We start from the raw sequence: 21,396 nt of genomic DNA, 5'->3' as shown, positions 1-21,396 counted from the left end.
GGTTATGAAAATTTAATGAAATATTAACCTTAACAGACATTTTGCCTGGGTATGGGAAGATGGAAACAATCCAAGTGTCCACTGATGAAGCAATATAAACAAAATGTTATACATACACACACTGTATGTATACTGTGGAGCCCTGTACCTAGCTCAAAGGACAAAAATCTCTGGAACTTACTCAGCCCCATAGCAACTGTTGCCATGAGCCTCCAGATCTAAACAGGACAGTTTCCCAACCCCATATTACATAAAATATCCGTCTTATTACCCATCTTATCGGAGAAGGAAATGGCAACCCACTCCAGTGTTCTTGCCTGGAGAACCCAAGGGACAGGGGAGCCTGGTGGGCTGCCGTCTATGGGGTCACACAGAGTCGGACACGACTGAAGCGACTTAGCAGCAGCAGCAGCACCCATCCTATGGCATCCTAACCAATTACCTAATGCCACCCTTCCAGTAGAAATTTTCTGTCTTGAGGCTATAAAAATTGGCTCAGTTCAGTTCAGTCGCTCAGTCATGTCCGACTCTTTGCGACCCCATGAATCGCAGCACACCAGGCCTCCCTGTCCATCACCAACTCCCAGAGTTCACTCAGACTCGCGTCCATCGAGTCAGTGATGCCATCCAGCCATCTCATCCTCTGTCGTCCCCTTCTCCTCCTGCCCCCAATCCCTCCCAGCATCAGAGTCTTTTCCAAGGAGTCAACTCTTCACATGAGGTGGCCAAAGTACTGGAGTTTCAGCTTTAGCATCAGTCCTTACAAAGAAATCCCAGGGTTGATCTCCTTTAGAATGGACTGGTTGGATCTCCTTGCAGTCTAAGGGACTCTCAAGAGTCTTCTCCAACACCACAGTTCAAAAGCATCAATTCTTTGGCACTCAGCCTTCTTCACAGTCCAACTCTCACATCCATACATGACCACAGGAAAAACCATAGCCTTCACTAGACGGACCTTAGTCAGCAATGTCTCTGCTTTTGAATATGCTAGGGGCCGGCTCTTCCATGAGCCAGCCCACTGTTCTAACAGTGCCTCCCACTCTAATAAAATATTCTCCTCTTATTCTGCCTCACGTTTGGAAATTCTTTTCCAACCCACACGCAGACCATGACATATACATACGTACAGAAGCAATCCAAGGGCCCATTGATGAAACAACATAAAACAAAATGTTACATATGCACATACGCATATATTAACCACCCTTAAAAAGGAAGAATGATATGACACATCACTGAACCCAAGTTTATGTGACCAATGCACAACGAGGCGAAACAAACCAAAACATTGCAGTTCGAAGTAAAGAAAGGTTTATGGCAAGGGCCAAGCAAGAAGGATGAGTGGCTTGTACTCAAAAGACCTAAATTCCTCAATGGCTTTCAGGGAAGTAATTTTAAGGCTACATCTGACGTGATGGCTTCAGGGTGTATCTTTTTGACTCGTTAGTGGTGTGATAAGAATAGTATTCCAGGAATCTCATTCATCAACCTTCTGGTTCCAACCAGTCTAGGGTCTCAGTATGTACCTGCCACCCTCCACCTGAGTTCGTCTGCTCCTTGTTCAGTCACTCGGTAGTGTCTGACTCTTTGTGACCCCATGGACTGCAGCATGCCAGGCTTCCCTGTCCTTCACCATCTCCCGGAGCTTGCTCAAACTCATATCCATTGAGTCGGTGATGCCATCCAACCATCTTGTCCTCTGTTGTCCCCTTTGCCCCCTGCCTTCAATCTTTCCCAGCATCAAGGTCTTTTCTAATGAGTCATCTCTTTGCATCAGGTGGCCAAAGTATTGGAGCTTCAGCTTCAATATCAGTCCTTCTAATGAATATTCAGGGCTGATCTCCTTTAGGATGGACTGATTGGATCTCCTTGCAGTCCAAGGGATTCTCAAGTCTTCTCCAACACCACAATTCAAAACCATCAATTCTTCAGTGCTCAGCTTTCTTTACAGTCCAACTCTCACATCCACACATGACTACTGGAAAAACCACAGCCTTGACTAGACAGACCTTTATTGGCAAAGTAATGTCTCTGCTTTTTAATATGCTGTCTAGGTTGGTCATAACTTTCCTTCCTTCCTGCTTTTCTTTGGGATTGGAATGAAAACGGGCCTTTTCCAGTCCTGTGGCCACTGCTGAGTTTTCCAAATTTGCTGGCATATTGAGTGCAGCACTTTCACAGCATCATCTTTCAGGATTTGAAATAGCTCAACTGGAATTCCATCACCTCCACTAGCTTGGTTCATAGTGATGCTTCCTAAGGCCCATTTGACTTCACGTTCCAGGATTTCTGGCTCTAGGTGAGTGAGCACACCATCGTGATTATCTGGGTCATGAAGATCTTTTTTGTATAGTTCTTCTATGTATTCTTGTCACCTCTCCTTAATATCTTTTGCTTCTGTTAGGTCCCTACCATTTCTGTCCTTTATTGAGACCATCTGTGCATGAAATATTCCCTTGGTATCTCTAGTTTTCTTGAAAAGAACTCTAGTCTTTCCCATTCTATTGTTTTTGTCTATATCTTTGCACTGATCACTGAGGAAGGATTTATTTCTCCTTGCTATTCTTTGGAACTCTGCATTCAAATGGGTATATCTTTCCTTTTCTCCTTTGCTTTTCACTTCTCTTCTTTTCACAGCTATTTGTAAAGCCTCCTCAGACAGCCATTTTGCTCTTTTGCATTTCTTTTTCTTGGAATGCAAAATGGAATGGAATACTACTCAGCTGTTAAAAAGAATACATTTGAATCAGTTCTAATAAGGTGGATGAAACTGAAGTTTATTACACAGAGTGAAGTAAGTCAGAAAGAAAAACGCCAATACAGTATATTAACACATATATATGGAATTTAGAAAGATGGTAATGATGACCCTATATGTGAGACAGCAAAAGAGACAAAGATATAAAGAACAGACTTTTGGACTCTGTGGGAGAAGGCGAGGGTGAGATGATTTGAGAGAATAGCATTGAAACATGTATATTACCATATGTGAAATAGATGACCAGTCCAAGTTCGATGCATGAAATAGGGCACTCAAAGCCAGTGCACTGGGACAACTCAGAGGGATGTGGGATGGGGAGGGAGGTGGGAGGGGCGTCTGGGATGGAGGACACATGTACACCATGGCTGATTCATGTCAATGTATGGCAAAAACCACCCCAAAATTATAAACTTATTAGCCTCCAATTAAAATTCAAAAAAAAATTTTTTTAGGTGTCTTTGTTAAGTGAGACAATTTTTGAAAAGCCACTAGGTATCCTAAGGCAAGTAGATGGGGAAACAATGGAAACAGTGACAGACTTTATTTTCTTGGGCACCAAAATCACTGCAAATGGTTACTGCAGCTATGAAATTAAAAGACACTTGCTCCTTGGAAGAAAAGCTATAACAAATCTAAACAACATATTAAAAAGCAGAGACATTACTTTGCCAATAAAGACTCATCTAGTCAAAGCTATAGCTTTTCCAGTGGTCATGTATGGACATAAGTGTTGAACCATAAAGAAAGCTGAGTGCCAAAGAATTGATGGTTTTGAACTGTGGTGTTGGAGAAGACTCTTGAGAGTCCCTTGGACTGCAAGGAGATCCAACAAGTCAATCCTAAAGGAAATCAGTCTTGAATATTCATTGGAAAGACTGATGCGGAGGCTGAAGTTCCAATACTTTGGCCACTTGATGCGAAGAACTGACTTATTGGAAAAGACCCTGATGATGAGAAAGACTGAAAGCAGGAGGAGAAGTGGACAACAGAGGATGAGATGGTTAGATGGCATCACCAACTCATGGACATGAGTTTAAGCAATCTCCAGGAGTTGGTGATAGACAGGGCAGCCTGGTGTGCAGCAGTCCACGGGGTCGCAAAGCATCAGATACGACTGAGCAACTGAACTTAACTGAACTGATCCTAAGGATAGGGCTTATCTGATGGCTCAGTAAAGAATCTGCCTGCAAGGCAGGAGAACTCAGCTTTGATTCCTGGCTTGGGAAGATCCCCTGGAAAAGGAAATGGCAACCCACTCCAGTATTCTTGCCTTGAAAATTGCATGGACAGATACCGACCATAGGGTTGCAGGACTGACTAACACTTCCACTTTCAAGCTAAGGATGGGGGTTGGTTGCCCGGGGAACCAACCTAGTGATTAGACGGTTAGAATTTTCAGTCTCACCCTTCCACCCCAGGCAGGGGAGAGGGGGCTAGAGATTAAGTTTTATCACTGAAGGCCAAAGATTTAATCAGTCCTGGCTCTGTAATAAAAATCTGTGTACCAGGAGATTGAGAGAGCAGAAGTGTGGTCAACATGTGGAGACTGAGGGAGAGTTTTTCACTCCATAAAGCCTCCCTGCACACTTTGCTTATGGCATCTTTTCAATCTGGCTGTTCCTGGGTTATAGCCTTTTACAATAAACTGGTAATCTAATGAGTAAAATCTTTCTCTACATTCTGTAAGCCACTCTAGCAAATTAATGAAACCTGAGGAGGGGGTCATGGGAACCTCCAATCTATAACCAGTGGATCAGTAATACATGTGACACCCTAGATCTGATATTGGTCTCTGAAGTGGGATGGTGGCAGTCATGTTGGACTGTGCCGTTAACTTGTGAATCTAATGCTATTTCCATGTCAACAGTGTCAGACTTTAGTTGCATTGTAGGATACCCAGCTGCTTGAGAATTGCTTGGTGGTATTAAAAAACTCATACATTGAAACAGATGTTAGAATCTATGCCCTCAGGCTCAGCATTCCCCCAAACCAGTCACAAGACTTCTGCTTCCATTTGAAACTTATCTCTTCCAAACTCAGCCATTCAGTCCTTCATCATTTTTTTTTCATTATTTTTAAATTAATGAGGAAAATTTGTTTATAATTTCACTATCTCAAAATTTATTTAGTTTTTCTAACTAACCAAATAGCACATTTATTTTTTCATGCTAATTATTAAAAGGTTAAAACCTGAAGTCTTTTCTTTCTCTGTATTGTTGGTTTACAACCACTTTTAAAAAGTTCTGAATCTTAACAAACACTCACCATTAATAGTTTATACACTTAATCAAAAATAATTAATAACTCTCAGCTTTCTTTATATTACTTATTAAAGACCTATGTAAGTAAGCCCTAAGGCTGGTATAAGACTGCATATTAAACGTGGTTTTTCTGCCCTTCATTTCAAAGTTATGTTAACCCAAATACGTCCCTCGAAGTCCAAGTGGTCATCTGGACAGCAATTAGGAGAACACTAGCATAGATGGTAACATCAAACAAAAGATAAAGATCATTTCCTTATAAAAATGTAATGATATCTCCACATATAAGCTGAAAACTGTAACATTTTCTGATTATAAATGGCTGGAGAATGGCTATCATCAAAAAAATCCATAAACAATAAATGCTGGAAAGGGTATGTAAAGAAGGAAACTCTCCCACACTGTTGGTGGGAAGGTAAAATGGTATAGCCCCTATGGAAAACAGGAGCTTCCCAGGGGGCGCTAGTGGTAAAGAGCCTGCCTACCAATCCAGGAGATGCAAGAGATACAGGTTCAATTTCTCATTTGGGAAGATCCCCTGGAGGTGGAAATGGCAACCAACTCCAGTATTCTTGCCTGGGAAATCCCACGGACAGAGGTGCCTGGCAGGCTACAGTCTTTGAGGTCGCAAAAAAGTCAGACATGACTTAGCAACTAAACAGCAATGGCAAATACTGTTCTGCATTCTCAGCCATGTCCAACTCTTTGTGACCACATGGACTGTAGCCTGCCATGCTGCTCTGTCCATGGGATGTTCCAGACAAGAATACTAGAGTAGGCTGCCATTTGCTCCTCCAAGGGATCTTCTCTATCCAGGATTAAACCTGCATTTCCTACACTGGCAGGCAGATTGTTTACCATCAAGCCACCTGGGAAGCCCATGGAGAACAGTATGGAGGTTCCTTAAAAACTAAAACTAGAACTACTATATGACCCTGCAATCTCACTCCTAGGCATATGAGAAAAACATGATCCAAAAGGATCCATGCACTCCAATGTTCACTGCAGCACTGTTTACAACAGCCAAGACATGGAAGCAACCTAAATGTTCATTGACAGAGGAATGGATAAAGAAGATGATGGTACACATATGCAATGGAATATTACTCAGCCATTAAAAATAATGAAACAATGCCATCTGCAGCTATGTGGATGGACCTAGAGACCACCATACTGATGAAGTAAGTCAGAGAAGGAAAAATATCATAGGACATCATTTATATGTGGAATCAAAAAAGAAATGATACAAATGAACTTACAAAACAGAAAGAGACAAATTTAGAGAACGAACTTATGGTTGCTGATGGGAAGGGATACTTAGGGAGTCTTGATGGACGTGTACACACTGCTATATTTTAGATGGATAACCAACAAGTACCTGCTGTACAGCACATGAAACTCTGCTCATTGTGGCAGCCTGGATGGGAGGGGAGTTTGGGGGAGAATGAACACATGTATGTGAATGACTGAGTCCCTTCACTGTTCACCTGAAACTATCAAAACATTGTTAATCAGCTATACTCCAATACAAAATAAAAAGTGTAAAGTAAAAAAAAAATCTAAAAGGCTGGTCTCCACTTCCAGTCTGGGGCTAAGTGCAAGAAAGTCCTTACCCCAAGAAATTTCCTTGTAGATTTCCTTGTAGCCCTCCTGACATCAGCATGACACTACAGGGAACCTCTCTCTCTCTCCTTACCTGCCATTTCCCCACCTCAATTCTTCTGATATCTGACTTGGCTTACATTGCTCATCTCCCTTTCAAGTTGCAATATTGAGGGGATTTAGGAGGAAAGCAAGGAAAATATCATAGGAGGTTTGTTACAAAAATAAAGCCCTTGTTTATTTATGTAGCCAGAACTTAACTGTATATTTGTTATACATAGTTAATATAATATCTTAATTCAGTTCAGTTCAGTCACTCAGTCAGGTCTGACTCTTTGCGACTCCATAGACTGCAACATACCAGGCCTCCCTGTCCATCAGCAACTCCCAGAATTTACTCAAACTCACATCCTTTGAGTTGGTGATGCCATCCAACCATCTCATCTTCTGTCATCCCCTTCTCCTCCTGCCCTCAATCTTTCCCAGCATCAGGGTCTTTTCAAATGAGTCAGTTCTTCACATCAGGTGGCCAAAGTATTGGAGTTTCAGCATCAGTCCTTCCAATGAATATTCAGGACTGATCTCCTTTAGGAGAGACTGGTTGGATCTCCTGCAGTCCAAGGGACTCTCAAGAGTCTTCTTCAATACAATAGTTCAAAACTATCAAGTCTTCAGTGCTCAGCTTTCTGTATAGTCCAACTCTCACATCCATACATGACTACTGGAAAAACCATAGCTTTGATTAGATGGACCTTTGTTGGCAAAGTAATGCCTCTGCTTTTTAATATGCTGTCTAGGTTGGTTATAACTTTTCTTCCAAGGAATAAATGTGGTTTCATTTCATGGCAACAGTCACCATCTGCAGTGATTTTAACTGAACATCATCAATTTGCTTTAATTATTACATTTTAATTGATAGCTTATTTAATATATTTATTTAGATAATATATTTAATGAACACATTTACGTTAAATGAAATTTAATCACATTATATAATATAATTAACTATGATTTAAATATAATTTATTAAAGTCAGTGAATATAATACAAAAACCAGTAACTAAAATTTATTGATCATCTATGGCATGGTGCTAAGAGGGTATACAGGGCCTCAGTTAATCCTCAGTATAACTTTGGGAGGTGACTACTGTAACTGTCTACATTTTATAGAAGAAAAAACCAAAAACAGAGAAATTTCATCAAGTTTCAAGAATAAGCAACTTTTTCACACCACTTTAATGCACCACTAGGAAAAAACTTGCCAATCAATCTATGACACAGGATAAAACACATCTATATTTCAGAGATGCTGAAATGTGAAAAACATAAAGTGTCTTATAATAAAATATGTAATTTTCACAAGACCACAAATCTACTAAGTGTCACAAGTGAGAATGAACACAGGCAGCCTGGTTCCAGTCCTGGTTTATGTCTGTTGTGGTCATTAAGTTGCTAAGTTGTGTCTGACTCTTTTGCGACCCCATGGACGACAGCCAACCAGGCTCCTGTGTCCATGGAATTTTCCAGGCAAGAATACTGGAGTGGCTTGCCATTTCCATCTCCAAATTATGCCCATTAAGTAAGTAAGTGAAAATTGCTTAGTTTTGTCCTGATTCTTTGCTACTCCATGGACTATAGCCCAGCAGGCTCCTCTGTTCATGGAATTCTCCAGGCAAGAACAATGGAATGGATAGCCATTCCCTTCTCCAGGTCATCCTCCCAACCCAGGGATCAAACCCAGGTCTCCTGCATAGCAAGCAGATTTTGTACTGTCTGGGCTACCTGGGAAGCCTAGTATTCTGGCATAATTATTAACAGTGCTCCCTTTAACTATCAAAAGTGCCCCACTTTGGAGGATAAAATATAGTTTTCCTACTTATGGTTTAAATGAAATAAATCCTGTGCCCTGAGTCCCACATGACTGCACCAGGGATTAATGTCAGAGCCAGCACCCTCTGCAGATAGCTTCAAGGAAGTCCTGCCCAATATGGCAGGTTTTTATTGAGTGACGGCAAAAGAACCCAAACAAATCCTCTTAGGGAAGTGTAAAGTGGAGATGAACCCAAGAGAAGCTGGGTTACTTCAAATCAGATTATTGCTCCAAACAAAGCTGAGAAGTATTCCAGGGCCACATAAAGCCTGCTTTCTACATTTGTCTTGAAAACACTCACTTGACTATTTGGATGATTGCCATGATAACCCTTTTCCCACTTAATAATTTTCTCCAGAGAATTATTTCATTGTGATCATAAGAAAATGGTCTAAAACAAAGCCCACTACATCACCTTGTTGTTCAGTCGCTAAGCCGTGTCTGATTCTGTGACCCCATGGATTGCAACATGCCAGGCTTCCCTGTCCTTCACCATCTCCCAGAGTTTGCTTCTATTCATATACTTTGAGTCGGTGATGCTATCCAACTATTTCATCCTCACCTTAATTTCCGATAAATTAGCCTAAGATCAGCCAAGTGAAAAGTGAGACAATCTTCAGAAATTTGAAAATGCAAAAAAGGAAACAAATCAAAAGTGAACATGTGAACTTGGAGAAGAAGATGGACAAGTTAGCAGCAGTTCATAAAGGAACTCTAAATGGATCAGGCCACCCCACCAACACTGCACCCAGAGACCTCCTACTCAAGGGGCTATGATGCTGGTCCTCTCCAAGACCTCCCTATTTCAACCACAAATGGAAGGGCAGAGATGCATACTTTACAAAGCAGCATCCAATCTTGCATGCAGCTGGTCAGTGACTTGAACATTAGAGCAAAATGATGAGCTAGATCAATGAGATGTTGTTGTTATTAAAACTATAACATTCTGGGAGACATGGATGGATGATGTGTTAGGGTTATGAAGCTGGAGTGGACCAAAAAATGGACAAAGTTATGGGCAGGTGGAAGTTATAGAGAACGAAGATGCACAGAGGAGCCAACATCAAGGAAGATTAATCTTGAGTTCTGGTATGTGTCCCTTTCAATAAACCTTTCTCTTTTTTTACCCCCTTGAGATAAGTCCAAGGAGATCTCTCAACCAAAGAAGGTATAACAATCAACTGCATCGTTCATACAAGAGTGAGAGCGCAAAAGGAAATAACTAAGCCAGATGGCAAGATTCCACAGGGCCCAGAATGCTGTGAATACTGGATAAGGTAGACTTGGGACTTGGGAAAGCTCTTCATTGTGCTCAAGTTTAGAAACCTGTGCTTTGCAAGCCTGGCAAATTTATGGGTCTTTATACTTCTCTTCTTTTATTCACCTGTTCTTGTTCTGTAGGCCATAACAACATGTCCAGAGAACACCTAAGCAAAAGGACAGAGCACTTGGTTCCATGGCAGAGATAAGTAAGGATCTTTCATAGCTACAGCAACTCACACCTTCTCTGCTAAGGGACGGTAAACAGCCTTTTATCACCTTTTTAGTACACAGTAGTGGAGAAAAGAAGCCAGCAATGGAGATCCAGCAGGGAAAGCATGAATCTTATTCAGTCTCTTTCCTTAATAATGTCAATGCTTCTCTTCTATCCTGACTGTCACCATTCAGTCCATTTTAGTTAGAAGGACCATATATCAGTTTTCTAGGCACAGCTTAGGTTTCTCTTACATGTGCTGGTGTAATTATTCACAGTGCTCACATTCACTCTGAAAAGTATCCTGATTTGACAATAAATTATGCGGTCACCTTGATTTTGATCTAAAACCCTCATCTTTTTTCACTTTCACCACTCTAGGGAAAAACAAAAAACTGTCCCTCAATCTGTGACACAAGTGTACAAACACATTCAGTTTTCACAGGTGTTGAAATGTGAAAAAGAAAAAAAAAATGAATCTTGTAATAACATATGTAAATAATTTTCACACATCACAAAGATAACCAGTGTTGAGGGCAAGACTTAAACTCACACAGTGTGAGTCCAGTCCTGGTCTGTGTCTATTACCCTGGGCATAATTACTACCAGCACTCAAACAGTACAACAATCTCCTGAATGATTTCCATACTTATATCCCTCCAACCCTCTCCACACTACATGCAGAAAGAATACTCTAAAGCATAAAGCTGCCCCTGCCACCCCACTGTCTAAAATACTTCAATGGCTCCCCTTGTCCTCAAGAACTAATCTTAACTGCATTACCAGACTCACAAGATTAGCAAAAATTTGCCCCTGCTTATGTCTCCAAACTCGTCGCTCACTGCTCCCTGACCTCTAACTTCACAAGGCACCTTATCCAATTCCTCCGGATCCTTGAATCACAACCCTGGACCTAAGACAGCCTAGAAATGGAAATGGGATAAGCTCATGGAGAAACGAGGGTAGAAAAAGATCCAGCCCCTCTTATTCCACCCTCATTCTTATGCCCCAAACTTACACAAACCTGTTCCTTAAGCTTTGCCATGTCTCAAATATAAACTCAAACATTATATCAAACTCCTTCATTTTAAAATAAAAATAAATTTTAGAGGTAAATGTTAGAAATTTATGCTTTTGTGACTAGTATTCAGGTGCTGTATTATTGGACTCATTTCTAGAAAGGGACAAAAGCTGGCAACATAATCAGCACATTGATCGAAGTGTGAACTCAGAATACTAGAAAACTCTATTCTCTATCACCATTCCCCAAAACTCACTCTCCAAAGCCAGTTTCACAATTTGTTCAGTATTCCTGAAATGCTAAAGGCAGTGCTGTGTGCTCGGCAGACAGTGAAGGGCATATGCCAGTTGCCCTTGGGTACATGTCAAGCACTGTAACCTAGTGTTTGGGTGTCTGCCCACCTCAAATCTTTGACGCACATGAGGTCCAGAAACCATAGCTACTAAGTCAACACTAAGATGTGCAAACATTTCTGGAATGAAGCAACATCCAGGATGGTGCAACTGAGCTCCCCATGTGACCTTCCCTACTGCCACCTTAAGCCTCACCAGACCTTCACCCCATCTTTGCAATGAGAACTGGGGCCCAGGAGACAGGCCTTCAATTCTCTGAGCCTCAAGATCCCTAGATGTAAACAGAATAATCACCTGTTTCACGTGGTTGCTACAGGATTAAGTGAAATAAAACATTTGGAAATGCCAACGCAGTACCTAACCCTGATGTGGCAACAAATGATAAATATGTACCAAATCTGGGAAAGGAAAACTATTCTGACTTAATAAAGCCTAAATTTATAAAGCAACTAAATTTAGCTTCAAAAATTCACTGCAAGAGAAATAATGACTCTGAGCCTACCATCTAACCAGAACGTCAGATGTCATGCATATCATCTCACTCAATCTTTGTAACCATCTGTAAGAAGTATCTCCTTTTAGAGAACAAGAAATTGAGGGTCAGTCAAGTTCAATAATTTGTAGAGCTAGAATTTGGCAGACCTAGAATTTGAATTTAGCCCTATTTTAATACAGAAATCATACCCTTTTCTCCCGCTTCCCAGACCCTGGAGCCTAGGAAGGAGGGTGTCAGATAATAGCCTGATAAGAGTCAGAGGGATGGTATCACCCACTCAGTGGATATGAGTTTGAGCAAGCTCTGGGAGATGTTGAAGCACAGGGAAGCCTGGCATGCTATAGTCCAAGGGGTCGCGAAGAGTCAAACACGACTGAACTATTAAAGAACAACAAAAGAGCCAGATAAGAAGACAATCATGAAAAGTTGATTAGTCCATCTACGTTAAAGAGCCTCTTGATCAGGGTCAAAGAAGAAAGCAAAAAGGCTGGCTTAAAATTCAACATCCAAAAAACTAAGATCAAGGCATCTAGTCCCATCACTTCATGGCAAATAGAAAGGGAAAAAGTGGGAACAGTGACAGATTTTATTTTCTTGGCCTCCAAAATCACTGTAGATGGTGACTGCAACCATAAAATTAAAAGACGCTTGCTCCTTGGAAGGAAAAGCTATGACAACCTAGGCAGCATATTAAAAAGCAGAGACATCACTTTGCCAGCAAACATCCATCTAGTCAAAGCTCTGGTTTTCCCAGTAGTCATGTACAAATTTGAGACTTGGACCATAATGAAGGCTGAGTGCTGAAGAATTGATGCTTTCACACTGTGGTACTTGAGAAGATTCTTGAGAGTCTCTTGGACAGCAAGGAGATCAAACCAGTCAATCCTAAAGTAAATCAACCCTGAATATCCATTGGAAGGACTGATGCTGAAGGCAAATATCCAATACTTTGGCCATCTGATGCAAAGAGCCAGTTCACAGGAAAAGATTCTGATGCTGGAAAAGACTGAGGAAGGAACAGAAGGGGCCAAAAGAGGATGAGATGGTTGGATGGCATCACCAACTCAATGGACATGACTTTGGGCAAACTCCCGGAGATGGTGAAGGACAGGGAAGCCTGCTGGGCTACAGTCCATGGGGTCACAAAGAGTCAGACACAACTTAGTGACTGAACAACAATAAATTAGCATAAGCTCAAACACCAAGGTATCCATCCCTCAGGGACAAAAAGATGTGGAAGTAAGCAATCAGCATAATTAAACAGTTCAGGTCAAACAAGACCATCTGGCAACATAACTTACTGTTTTAACAGGTATCATCATGAGGCAGGTGACTCCCAGGCCCTGTGATTTTAAGCAGGTTATTACGTGACTGGTCTATGCCTCTGCTCTGTTCATGCAATATGAAGACAGTACAATCTGCCTGCAGTAACATGTAAGGTTTAAGGAAATCATGCACAGAAATCACTTTGCACAAAAATCGTCACATATGAAAGCACAGTACTATTATTATGAAAGCCCTTTCACCACCAGACTTTTCCTTTCTCACTTGCCTAAATTATTTGTGTGTGTGTGTGTGCATGCTCAGTCACTTCAGTCATATCCAACTCTTTTGCAGCCCCATGGACTGTAGCCCGCCAAGCTCCTCTGTCCATGGGATTCTCCAGGCAAGAACACTAGACTGGGATCCCATGCCCTCCTCCAGGGGATCTTCCAAACCCAGGGATCAAACTGGCATCTCCTACATCTCCTACACTGCAGGTGGATTCTTTACCCACTAAGTCACATGGGCATCAGTCCTCAATTTCTCTGTTACTTACCTGTCTCTTGTTCTCTGCACTCCATGAATTCATCTAAACCACAAAAGCTTACTGGACACTTGTTCAGGCAGACTGGTATAATAGGAGTGTATAAGAACAGTCTTTACCCTCACAGACTTTACATTCTTACATTTGTGGGAAAGGAAGGCAGACAGATAATAAAACAAACAAATAAAAACACATAATAAACTACCAAAAAAAGTGGTAAAGAATCCACCTGCAATGTGGGAGACCTGGGTTCAATCCCTGGAGATCCCCTGGAGGAGAGCATGGCAACTCAATCCAATATTATTGCCTGGAGAATCCCCATGGACAGAGTAGCTTGGCGGGTGACAGTCCATGGGCTCGCAAAGTGTCACACACAACTGAGCAACAAAGCACAGCACAAAGTGTTAAAAAGCAGGTGAGAAGCAGAAAATAGTCTCAGGGGAGAAGGTTAGTCAGATACTATCCTATATAGCAAAAGCCCTGTTGGAAGACTACTTAGAATCAGAAAGTTGAATGACAAGCTGAATGATGAGAGAGAACAAGGCATGAGATCAGAGGGAATAGCGTTTCAGGCAGAGGAAAAAGCAAGAGCCTCTAACAGTGTCTTAGAGGACTAAAAACATAGCTCTACTGATCTCACAACGCTGCAGTATGATTATTGGTTTACACATCAGTTTTGCCACTAGACAATGAGCCCCCTGAGGGTAGGGCTATGTGTCCTCTTCCTGCACTCCCGCACTCATGGTACATTCTCTAAAGCACTAAATTTATAGGGAAGATAGTCTTCCCTATAAATAGTCTCTGCCTTCAGGGAGCTTACAACAAATAGCACTGGGCAAAGACTAAGCATTCAGGAAATATTTACTAAGTGAACAATATGTGCTTGATGTTCAGTTATGTAGTTCGATATCATGGCAAATTCTGGCCTTTCTACAGCCCTTCTTTCCTTCCTCATTTGCCTAAAAGATCTCCACCAGCCTTTCATGTCTGCTGCAATGACTGCTCTAATCTCCCCATCTCTCTCTCCTCTGCCTTGGCCCATAATCCACTCCACCTGGCATGCCTTCTCCTATATCCTCTTTAATTCTAATCCTGTCATTTCCCAAAATTTCATCAATATACTGACTTTATGCACTGCTTCCCAAGTGTTGCAGCGGTAAAGAATCCGCCTGCCAGTTCAGGAGATGCAAGAGACGTGGGTTCAATCCCTGGGTTGGGAAGATGCCCTGGAAGAGGAAATGGCGATTCTCTCTAGTTTTCTCACCTGGAAAATCCCATGGACTGAGAGCCTGGCAGGCTACAGTCCAAGGGGTTGCAAATGAATTGTACATGACTGAGCACACCCAGCACACACACATACTGATTTTATTATTTGCTCAAATGTATAGAAGTTGCTCAAATTCTTTGGGCAAACGTTTTCATCAAGTAACAGAGAATGATGGATGTAGCTAGCAAAGGACAATACCAGACTGAGTGAATAGTAAAACAAGTTGAAAGACAAATGATCTGAAGTTGCATATATAACTGGTTTTCCTCCCCAAACTACAAGATATGTCAGTGAGTTTCTGGGCATTGTGTCTATAGAATTGGGCCAGGATACAAGGGCAGCAAGATTCTCATGACTGTGGGTCTGTGTACTCCATCTCTCATACATGAAAGAAATGCTTCCTTCTCAGTAAACAAAACCAACTTGGGATGAGCTATCACTTAAAAGATCTTCCCCACACAGAAATCAGTAGTTTATCATCTAAAGTATTTGACATGAATTTCCTTTTCTAAGGACACTGCAGTTTTTTAAAAAGAAAAAAAAGTCAGATATTTATTCTTCTAGGCAAGAAGGCAGATAAAGGTCAGTCACAACTTTCAACGCAGGCTCCACAGCCATATTTAGCTGATTAAAATTTTCCATGTAAGCTTCAGCCTTCACTTCTAAAAGCCAGGCATCTATCTTTCTTTTCCCACTTCTGGTAAGAGCAGAAAATCAAGCTGGAGTCAGCTACTGTAAGGTATACAAGAGCAGGGGCATGGTTTCCATTTCCCTCAACAAGGCACATTCCTCCCTGAGCTCTTGGAAAGAAGCTGTGGTCTTTTTAGAGAACCACACACCAAGGACTGTACAGCTAGGGGTCTTAGGGACAGTGTTTCCCACAATGTGCTTCTCCTACAACAGAACAGCTCTGTGAACTGCACCCAACCATTATGAGAGGGTAAACATACTAAAAAGCTAAATACCATGATTAGATCACCATTAAACATTTAAACTCAGTGCCCTCAATCAAGACTTCTCCTAAGACATGACTAATGTAACGCGCTCATTTTAGTGCCCAATAAGGCTGTGCCTTGCTATATTGTTCTAGAGAGCGCACTATAATTACATGCCTGGCCTTTGGCAGCCAGACTGGGATTCAGCTATTTTTTACTAGCTGAAAAACTGTGGGTAGGTCATGCAAGAACTGTAAGTTTTTAAAAACTCCTTACCAGACCCTGCAAGGCCCTACTTGATCCCGGCCCTGCCAACCTTACACACCATGACTAGTACTATCACGTTCCACCTCTTTAATGGTCTGGATATGTTGAGTTTAGGCCATACCTAAGGGCCTTTGCATTTGCTGTCCTCTCTTCCCCAGAATGTCAAGTCAACTGGTTGGCTACTTTTCATTACTCAGGTCTCAGTTCAAATGTGAAAATGCCACCTACAGGATCTCATAATATTGATTACATGAGTGCATATAATTCCATTTACTTAAGGTACAAAACAAAAACAGTCTGTGGTGACTTAATTCAGGAGACCAGTTACTCTTTTCTCGGTAGGAATACTGTAACCGCACAAGGGTGTTATCTGAGTTGCTGCTACATGATTAATTTCTTGATATGGATCTGATCACCTGGACACATTCAGTTTGTGAAAACTCAAACTGTTCACTTATAACATGCATATTTTTAGTATATGTGTTACATTCCAATAAAAATATTAAACCAAAACAATAAAAAGAACAAGTTGTCAAATTGGTTTTCCTTGATAAACTAATCTATGACACACCATCTGGGCTAGACTATTCATTTTCTACCCCAAGACCTTGTTTTACTTTCTTCATAGCATCTGTCACTGGCTGAAGTCATTTTCATTACTGTTTATGTAAGTACAGTCTAGCCATTTCCCACCCCTATTAAAATACAGTATCATGTGGCCAAGATCTCTACCTGTCTTGTTTACCATCCCCAAATATCAGCACTTCAAAGGCCTTTTTCCCGGTAGAAACTGAATAGAAAAAAATATATGTAAAATAAACGGCAAAAGGGTGACACTTTAAGGATGTAACATCAAATAAAAGTCATTATTTAAGTGTTAGGAAAAAAAACAAGAACTGTGGTGCTAACTATGTGAGGTCCAACAACAGAGAAAACAAAATGTCAACAACATTTGTTGTTGTTCAGTTGCTCAGTTGCTCAGCTGTGTCCGAATCTTTATGACCCCAAGGACTGCAGCACGCCAGGCTTCCCTGTCCTTCACTATCTCCAGTTTGTCAAGACATTAAGCATCAGGAAAGTGAAAGTGAAGGTCACTCAGTCGTGTCTGACTCTTTGCCACCCCATGGACTATATGTCCATGGAATTCTCCAGGCCAGAATACTGAATTGGGTAGCCCTTCCCTTCTCCAGGGGATTTTCGCAACCCAGAGATCGAACCCAGGTCTCCCACATTGCAGGCGAATTCTTTACCAGCTGAGCCACAAGGGAAGCCCTAAGAATATGTGGCAAATTTAACTATGAGGAGGGGATAGATAATGTCATTCTACGGCACTCTGTGAGAGTGGTTGAAGTTACTTCTCACAGCAGAAACTGGGTCTTTTTTTTTAAAAGAGTATAATTCTTTACAAAGTTATGTTAGTTTCTGCTATACAATAAAGTGAATCAGCTCTATGTATACATACATCCCCTTCCTCTTAGTTCTCCCTACCCACTCCCATCCCACCCATCTAGGTCATCATTAGAGTCTGTCATACAGAGTGCTGCTGCTGCTAAGTCGCTTCAGTCGTGTCCAACTCTGTGGGACCCCATAGACGGCAGCCCACCAGGCTCCACCATCCCTGGGATTCTCCAGGCAAGAACACAGGAGTGGGTTGCCATTTCCTTCTCCAATGCATGAAAGTGAAAAGTGAAAGTGAAGTCACTCAGTCGTGTCCGACTCTTAGTGACACCATGGACTGCAGCCTACCAGGCTCCTCCGTCCATGGGATTTTCCAGGCAAGAGTACTGGAGTGGGGTGCCATTGCCTTCTCCACATACAGAGTGCAGTAAGTCAGAAAAACATGTATCGTATATTGATGCATATATGAGAAACTGGGTCTTTTATCTCTGTACACACAAAAGTTTTGCACAAGGGATGGCACAAAGTAGGTCTGAACCAAGAATAGCAACCGATTTCTGAGTCACTTCGGGAGATTATAAAGTTTTCTGGAAAAACAGGGTCCTATTCAAGTGTAATGTCTGCCCTGGGCAAGGGAGTAAGTAAACACAACATAAATGCATAGACAGGTGGAGCAGATACAAAGAAACACCCAATAATATGAAAAGGGCTCCTTACATAACATCTATTTTTTCTAAGATGTTTACAAAGAAGAAAATTAAAATGGATCAGTAGTGTTGGTCATGGTTACTTACTCTATGCTCTGCAGACTAACTTACATGCTGGTATAATGTATTTTCATGAAGAAACTTACACCAGAAATTGGTATAATGGAAACTGAAGAGAAAACCTTTAACCTGGAATCAGCTCTGCCACAAACTCTCTTTATAACCTTGAACAAGTCCTTGAACTTCTTTAGTGCTCCATTTTTCGACCTGTGAAATGAGTTTTTTGGATCAGATGCTTGCTAATGCCCATTTCCAGTTCTTGCACACTGTGTACTATTCTTGCCTTTAAAAAAAAAAAAAAGGAATTCTCATCTCCTAAGTTTGTGTTCACAGGACAACACTTCATCTACAAGTACGTAAATCAAAGTTTTCAGATAGAGTGAGGCAGAAGATTCTTTTACCCAGTCTTCTTGCAAAACCAAGGGTATCCCCCACCCAGATTTTCTAAAGTGTTGTATTCAGGCTCCCATTTCTTGGTAAGGCAAGAAGCCCTATCATACTTCAGCTAAACACTTGGATTTTTCTATACAATTACTTCTTTTGCTTGAATTTTCACTGCCTTAGGCCTCATGTTGCTCATCAATTCAAGTCTACTCTCATAGTTAGCACCACAGTTCTTGGTTTTTTTCTAACATTTAATGAATGGAACTTGATCACCTGGAGGTATTCCCCTTACTCTATTACAACAGTTATTAGTGATTTTAATTAGACAAAAGCCACCATTCTCTTTGCTATCCTATCATATTGTCAAGTGCCTGTTAAAGATATTACAGTAATGTTATTAGCACCTTTTAAATTTGCATTAACACAAACATACAAATGAGAAGTCAGGAAAAGAAAAGAAGAAAAGAATAACTCAGATGTCATAATTAACCAAAGTTTAGAGTAACTCCAAAAATCATCAGTAACTATCGTTCAATTGAAAAAAAAAATACTATGCACATCCTAGATAAAACTGCAGGAATGATCATCATTTTAGTTATCTCTCATCAATTAAAAATGGGGAAAAGGACAAGGACAAGGCTGTGCTGTGGTCAAGCCCCATATTGTTTTCTTCAAAAGGGAAGAGATATTTCTAACAGAGAATGTAAAGTTGAGTATTTGAGTCATTTCTCCAAGAGTCATCACCAACTCATAACTCCCCAAAGGCCTTCTGGCTACTATGACTCTTGCCATCTACAGAAAGTAAAATCTCCTAAAGGCCAAGCTCTAATAGCTATTCAGTGTCCATCATTGGCCCTCCTAGGATTTTATTCTCTAGAAACAAGGAGAAAGAGGACAAGGTCAATACTCAAATGTGTTCCAATGATAGGACTGAATTTTCACTAAATTGAGGAAGGACGTTTCCCATCATTCTCCTTGACCCCCTCATTTCACCATCTCAGCACCCCACACCCATACCCAACCCTGCCAGTCAGCAAGAGCAGGCAGCTCATTCCAGGAAGTGAGTTACTAAACCAGCAAGGCTGGGGTGGGTTTCTAGGTACCTTAATCACATGGCCTAACAAATGGGTTCAAAAGCAGGACTGGCGACTGAGGACAGGCAGCTACCTCAGAACAGGTAACTGAAGACAAGAAAAAAAATGTTCCCCACCATTATAGTAAACAGTAATGTTGCCTACCATCAAATCAGTAGCCACTGCAATGGCCCCATACAGTGCACCCTGAGGGGAACTGGAGAAGGCAATGGCACCCCACTCCAGTACTCTTGCCTGGAAAATCCCATGGACGGAGGAGCCTGGTAGGCTGCAGTCCATGGGGTCGCGACTTCACACAACTGAGCGACTTCACTTTCACTTTTCACTTTCATGCACTGGAGAAGGAAATGGCAACCCACTTCAGTGTTCTTGCCTAGAGAATCCCAGGGATGGAGGAGCCTAGTCGGCTGCCATCTATATGGGGTCCCACAGAGTTGGACACGACTGAAGCGACTTAGCAGCAGCAGCAGCAGATAACGTTAAGATGCATATCAAAGGAATATTTCAATATACCCAGACTCTTACAGCTTCCATATGGAGAAAAGCATCAAAATCACTAACTTGTCATTTCTACATTTCGTGATTAGTCTTAACCCTTTAAGCTTCCACAACAAGGTTTGTGTTTTGTTTGTTTTCCAGCAAAAACTTGTACATCCTGGCTCCTCCCCTACCTCTTTCCAACAATTCCTCAGAGCTATCCAGAAACTTCCTCAGGATACAGTCCTCAATAAATGCCTCAAAAAAAAAGTATTTCTCAACTTTTTAGGTTGTGTTTGGTGGTGTGTGTGTGTGTGTGTGTGTGTGTGTGTTGGCAACATGTGTTTTGGTTGTGTTTGTGTGTGTTGGCAACACAATAACACCTCAGGACCTCAAACCCCGTTTCCAGGAACTTTTCCTGAAGTTGCCTGTGCAGCGCCTGGTACAGGGCCCGGCGCCCTCCCGACGCTGAGGGCATCCACGTCAGCGACAACTGGGAGTTGGGTGGCTCTCACTCTGAGGTGATCCCGGCTGTCACTAACCCCTCAGCCCGAGACCCCGTTTCCACACATGAAGCAGAGGGTGCTGGGGTCCCTCGTGCGCCCCAGACGCAGCACCGCGCGTCCTCTCCACAGGTGTGGCGCCGCGGCGACCGCGCACCCGGTACCAGGAAGAGGACAGAAGGGGACGGAAGGGGACCAACGGCTGCTCGAGGCCCCCACCAAGGGGTCCGCTCACCTGGGACCTGGCCGCCAGGAGCGGGGGCCGGAGAGCCAGGTCTCTCAGAAGTTTCCGGGCCTGCGCTCCCACGGGGGCCGCCATCTTATCCAGGAAGCCAGCGAGGGGATCCTGACGGGGTGCGGGCAGGGCGGGAGGGGGCTGGGAGAGGAAGGGAGGGGGAAGGGGCGGGGCCGCCCGCCGCCTACCGCCCGCCCCGCCCCCTCCGCCCGGGCGCGCCTGGTGACCCTGGGACGCGGCCGCGCTCCTGAGGGAGCCCTTGTCGAAGCCCTGCGTCCCCCACGACGACCGCCACCTCGGCCCCAAATTCACTTTCAGCATTTGGAGCCTCCTCTTCGCGCTACCGCGGGTCACAGTGTGAGCGAAAACCCACCCCGAGCCCAGCGGTTGTGGACTTAAAGTGCTCTGGAGCGAGAGGCCAGTG

General features: G+C 42.4%; 1 protein-coding gene across 1 annotated transcript in view; it reads right to left on the bottom strand.

The window, feature by feature from the left end:
* The window catches only part of SUCLG2 (succinate-CoA ligase GDP-forming beta subunit), a 290,329-nt gene extending 269,214 nt beyond the window's left edge, over positions 1-21,115 (bottom strand). The window contains exon 1 of the mRNA XM_018038217.1: positions 20,973-21,115. Coding sequence (XP_017893706.1) covers positions 20,973-21,056 — 84 coding nt within the window. The 5' untranslated portion in view covers positions 21,057-21,115. The remainder of the gene's footprint in view (positions 1-20,972) is intronic.

This window comes from Capra hircus, chromosome 22 (assembly GCF_001704415.2).
Source record: "Capra hircus breed San Clemente chromosome 22, ASM170441v1, whole genome shotgun sequence".
In the NCBI taxonomy this organism is placed as follows: Eukaryota; Metazoa; Chordata; class Mammalia; order Artiodactyla; family Bovidae; genus Capra; species Capra hircus.
This window is presented reverse-complemented; position numbering and strand designations above follow the sequence as displayed.